Source organism: Humulus lupulus, chromosome X (assembly GCF_963169125.1).
Source record: "Humulus lupulus chromosome X, drHumLupu1.1, whole genome shotgun sequence".
In the NCBI taxonomy this organism is placed as follows: Eukaryota; Viridiplantae; Streptophyta; class Magnoliopsida; order Rosales; family Cannabaceae; genus Humulus; species Humulus lupulus.
This window is the reverse complement of record NC_084802.1, coordinates 227,629,995-227,633,954: the sequence shown is the minus strand read 5'-3', so window position 1 is coordinate 227,633,954 and position 3,960 is coordinate 227,629,995. Positions and strand designations below refer to the sequence as shown.

The 3,960-nt window shown below is 42.3% G+C and overlaps 1 protein-coding gene across 1 annotated transcript; it reads right to left on the bottom strand.

Moving 5' to 3' along the window:
• Positions 1-2,800: 2,800 nt before the first annotated feature.
• Positions 2,801-3,758, bottom strand: LOC133806822 (uncharacterized). Its single transcript, XM_062244911.1, has 2 exons — positions 3,321-3,758; positions 2,801-3,157 (listed from the first exon to the last, which is right to left on the bottom strand). Exons 1-2 carry the CDS (start codon positions 3,756-3,758, stop codon positions 2,801-2,803), a joined length of 795 nt encoding a protein of 264 aa, XP_062100895.1.
• Positions 3,759-3,960: the final 202 nt, after the last annotated feature.

Below are 3,960 nucleotides of genomic sequence, written 5' to 3'. Positions count from 1 at the left end.
GCAGAAACCTGAAGCCGCTGGTCAATTATTGAGATGAGCAGTTGAACTTGGGCTGTTTGACATTTCTTACTCACCACGAGCAGCAGTAAAGGGAAAGCTCTAGCAGACTTTGTCACAGAGCTCACTGGGCTTCCAGATATTGAACCAATAGAAGAGCCTAAGCCTCAAAGCCAAACTCCCTCTTGGAAGTTGTTCACAAACGACTCTTCTAACGAGCACTATGCTGGAGCAGGTGTGATTTTAGTCACTCCTGAAGGGCATCGATTCCACTGCACAATCAGGTTCGACTTCACAGCATCCAATAACGAAGTCGAGTATGAAGTGCTGCTCGCAGGGTTAAGATTAGCCAGGGATATGAACATAAAGTCACTTGAAATCTATAGTGACTCCCAGTTGGTGGTTAATCAAATTACTGGAGAATATCAAGCTCGGGGTTTGAAGATGGTTGCTTACTTGAACAAAGCAAAGGATTTGTTCACGCAATTTGAAAAATATACGCGCCAGCAAGTACTTTGCGACCCGAACTCAAACGCTGACGCTTTGGCCAAATTAGCAAGTACAAAAGATGTTGACCCCTTAAATATAGTGCATGTTGAACGGTTTTCCGCACCAAGCATCAAAACAGAAGAAACCTCTCTGGAAATTCAGGCAGCAGACACATGGATGGCACTCCTCATTGAGTGCTTGACGCATGGAGTACTGCCGACAGATAGAATCAATGCAAGGGCCCTCCAGAGATAGTCTACTCAGTTTATCCTAGTCGACGAAATTTTATACAGAAGGGGGTACTCAATGCCACTCTTAAGGTGTGTTTCAAGAGAAAAGGCCAAAAAACTAATGCGAGAAGTCCATGAAGGTTTTTGCGGAGATCATGCTGGGGGCAAAGTTTATCAAAATATATCCTAAGGCAAGGATACTTCTGTCCAACAATGAATGAAGACTCTGTGGATTTTGTTCGAAAATGTGACAAGTGTCAGAGATTCTCCAAGATACCACGAGCAGCCCCTAATGAGCTAAAGCAGATGCAAAGCCCGTGGCCATTCACAGTGTGGGGAATAGATTTGATTGGGTCTTTGCCCACAGGAAAAGGCAACGTCAAATATGCCGTGGTGGTTGTTGATTACTTCATGAAGTGGGCCAAAGTTGAGGCACTTGCAACCATAACGACCAAGAAAGTGCTGGATTTTATGGTCAGGAACATAGTGTGTTGCTATGGATTGCCAAGAAAAATTGTCTCAGACAATGGCACACAGTTTGATAGTGATTTGTTCATAGATTTTTGCGAGAGGCATGGGATTATCAAAAGCTATTCTTCAGTAGCTCATCCTCAGGAAAATGGACAAGTTGAGGCTGTCAACAAGATACTAAAGGATACTCTGAAGAAAAGGCTTGAAAAAGCAAAGGGGGCATGGCCAGAGCAGTTACCTGAAGTCCTTTGGCCGTATAGAGCATCACATCGAGTAGCAACAGGCCATACTCCATTTTCCTTGGCTTATGGATATGAAGCTATGTTGCATGTTGAATTAGATCTTCCATTCCATCGAAGGTTGGCATACGATCAAGACACCAATAGTAAATTATTGATGGAATCTTTGGATTTGGTCGACGAAAGGCGCAAGCAAGCCCAACTCCGAGTAGCAGCTTACCAGCAAAAGGTCGCCCGACATTTCAACTCTAAAGTACGTGAAAGAAAATTTAATGTGAGAGATCTGGTACTTAGAAGAGTTTTTCTTAATACACACGATCAAGCTGCTGGAGTGCTTGGACCTAACTGGGAAGGACCATACCAAATCGAAGAAGTCCTCCATCCAGGCACTTATAAACTTGCTCGCTTAAATGGAGATCTCATTCCTCGCTATTGGAATGGAGAACACCTGAGCGTACTATCAATAAACAATTCTTCTTAAAGAATTGGCTAGTATTAATTTTACTTTTTACAAGTTTATGAACAAGGGTTAGTCAATCATGTGACTGATCGCTTATAAGTTTAAGATTAAATTTTTGATAACTCGTACAGACATGATTGTCCATTTATTACAAGAAATAAAAGGGACTGTGCGTAGCCAATCAATCTTGCCAATTATTGTATTTATTACAAGTATTTCCTCATTACGTGTGTTGTTTTGCTATATTATCATTTTTTATTAATCTTTATTACGAGTAGTAATGTTCGAACATGTCTTGGTCAAGGCAAGTGACCGAGGACTTTAAGCTCCTCAATCACTTGGGGGCATATAAGGTACCTTGTAAGCACAGCAAATTGACAAGTATATGTAAACATACGAGCAAAATAAGTGAAAGCATGCTACGATACTTAGAGTATTTTTTTAAAATTTTGTTTAAAATTTGTTAAATCAAACCAAAGTTTTATGCTAAGTTCGGTCATGCGAACAAGCTGTTGTAATATATTGCAAGTATTATAATATCTAAATATTAAAGTAAATTGTTTTACGCCGCGAGCAATTACTGCTCGGATGTAATTCTCTATTTGAAAGAAAAAGCTTCCCGTGCAACAAAAAATATATTGTCTTGACACTACGTACCAAGGTCTGTGTGTCCCAAATTACAAATTTAAATAAAAAAAACACAAGAAATTATGAAGCAGGAGGATCTTGAGGAATTTGCTGGTCGACGGAGGCCCCAATTTCCTCGTCTACGCCATCAATGCCCGTAGCCAAAGAGATTTCGGGGGGATGCGGGAACTTTCGCTCTCTCCTCCTCTTCAAGGTGAGGCAGACACCTGTTCAAACTGCCTCATACGCTCTGATAGATAGCTGAAGTCCGCCCCGTGGTTATTCTTCTAGAACATATAGAAGCATTTAAAAGTGGCTCCCTTGTACCTCTCCAGGTTACTGGCATTGGTCTCCTCAGGCTCTTTGACACGTTCCTCCAATCCCTCAGTCTCCTTTCTGCTAATGACCAGATCATCTTGAAGCTTACATGCTTCCCTGAAATTAAGCAAAGAAGCCTCCTTGTACTTCTCTTTATCTTCAATGGCTTTGGTCAGGGCAGCCTGGAACTGTTTTAGCTCTTCGGCCAGCTTGGCCTTCTGTTCGAGCAGTTCAGCGTTTTTCTTCTTGGCTGCCTCAAGCTGCTCGGTGTATTTGGCCTCAGCCGTCTTAAGCTCCTCAGCGTGTTTATCCTCAGATACTTTGAGCTACTCGCCAAGCCTCTTCTTGTATTGAGCAGTCAAGGCTCCAAAGCGGCGACAGCCATCGCTCATGGTTAGAACTCCATGCGATCAGAAAAAAGATAAAACTATTAGTGGAAATAAAGTGACAAGATAAACAAATAAAGCTCAGCAAAATACAACAACTTACGTTGAGCACTTTGTTCAATGCACGGTTAAAGATCTGATCGACTTCCATGGAGTCAGTATTGCTGATGGCCTCTCGGCTGTGTCGGTGCCTCGATAGCTTTGTCAGCCTATCTTTGGCTGAACTGAGAACCATGTTCGTCAAAGCCTCTCCTATCTGATCAGGAGGTGTTTGGTCAGCGTGAGTTGGAGGAGTTTGGTTAGCAGGGGCTGGAGGACATGTCTGGTCGACGGGGGCTAGTGGAGACGTCTGGTCGATGGGAGTTGGAGGAGGTGTTGTTTCCTTGGAAGGAAATGGTACTAAAGGATCCTCGGTCCGAGCCTTTTTCGTCGGAGGGTTCCAGCTGCTTTCTCCACGATGTTTCCTGCTTCCCTTTTTCTTGTTCGAAGGAGCAACAGGGTCAGGTTTGCTATACATGTCGAATAGATCTTCAGCCAACATGACTGCGAAATAGAAGTGAATAGTTAGGCAATATAGATGGAGATACCTACTAAATCAAGGAAATAAGATCAAAGAAATTACAAGTAAAATACCTGAGCTACAACTACTGGTCACTACATTACTTATTGTATTATTGCTACACTCACTCTCTGTCTTGAAGAAGTCTGAATTTAAATTAGGTGTGTATTTAAAGTTGTCATCC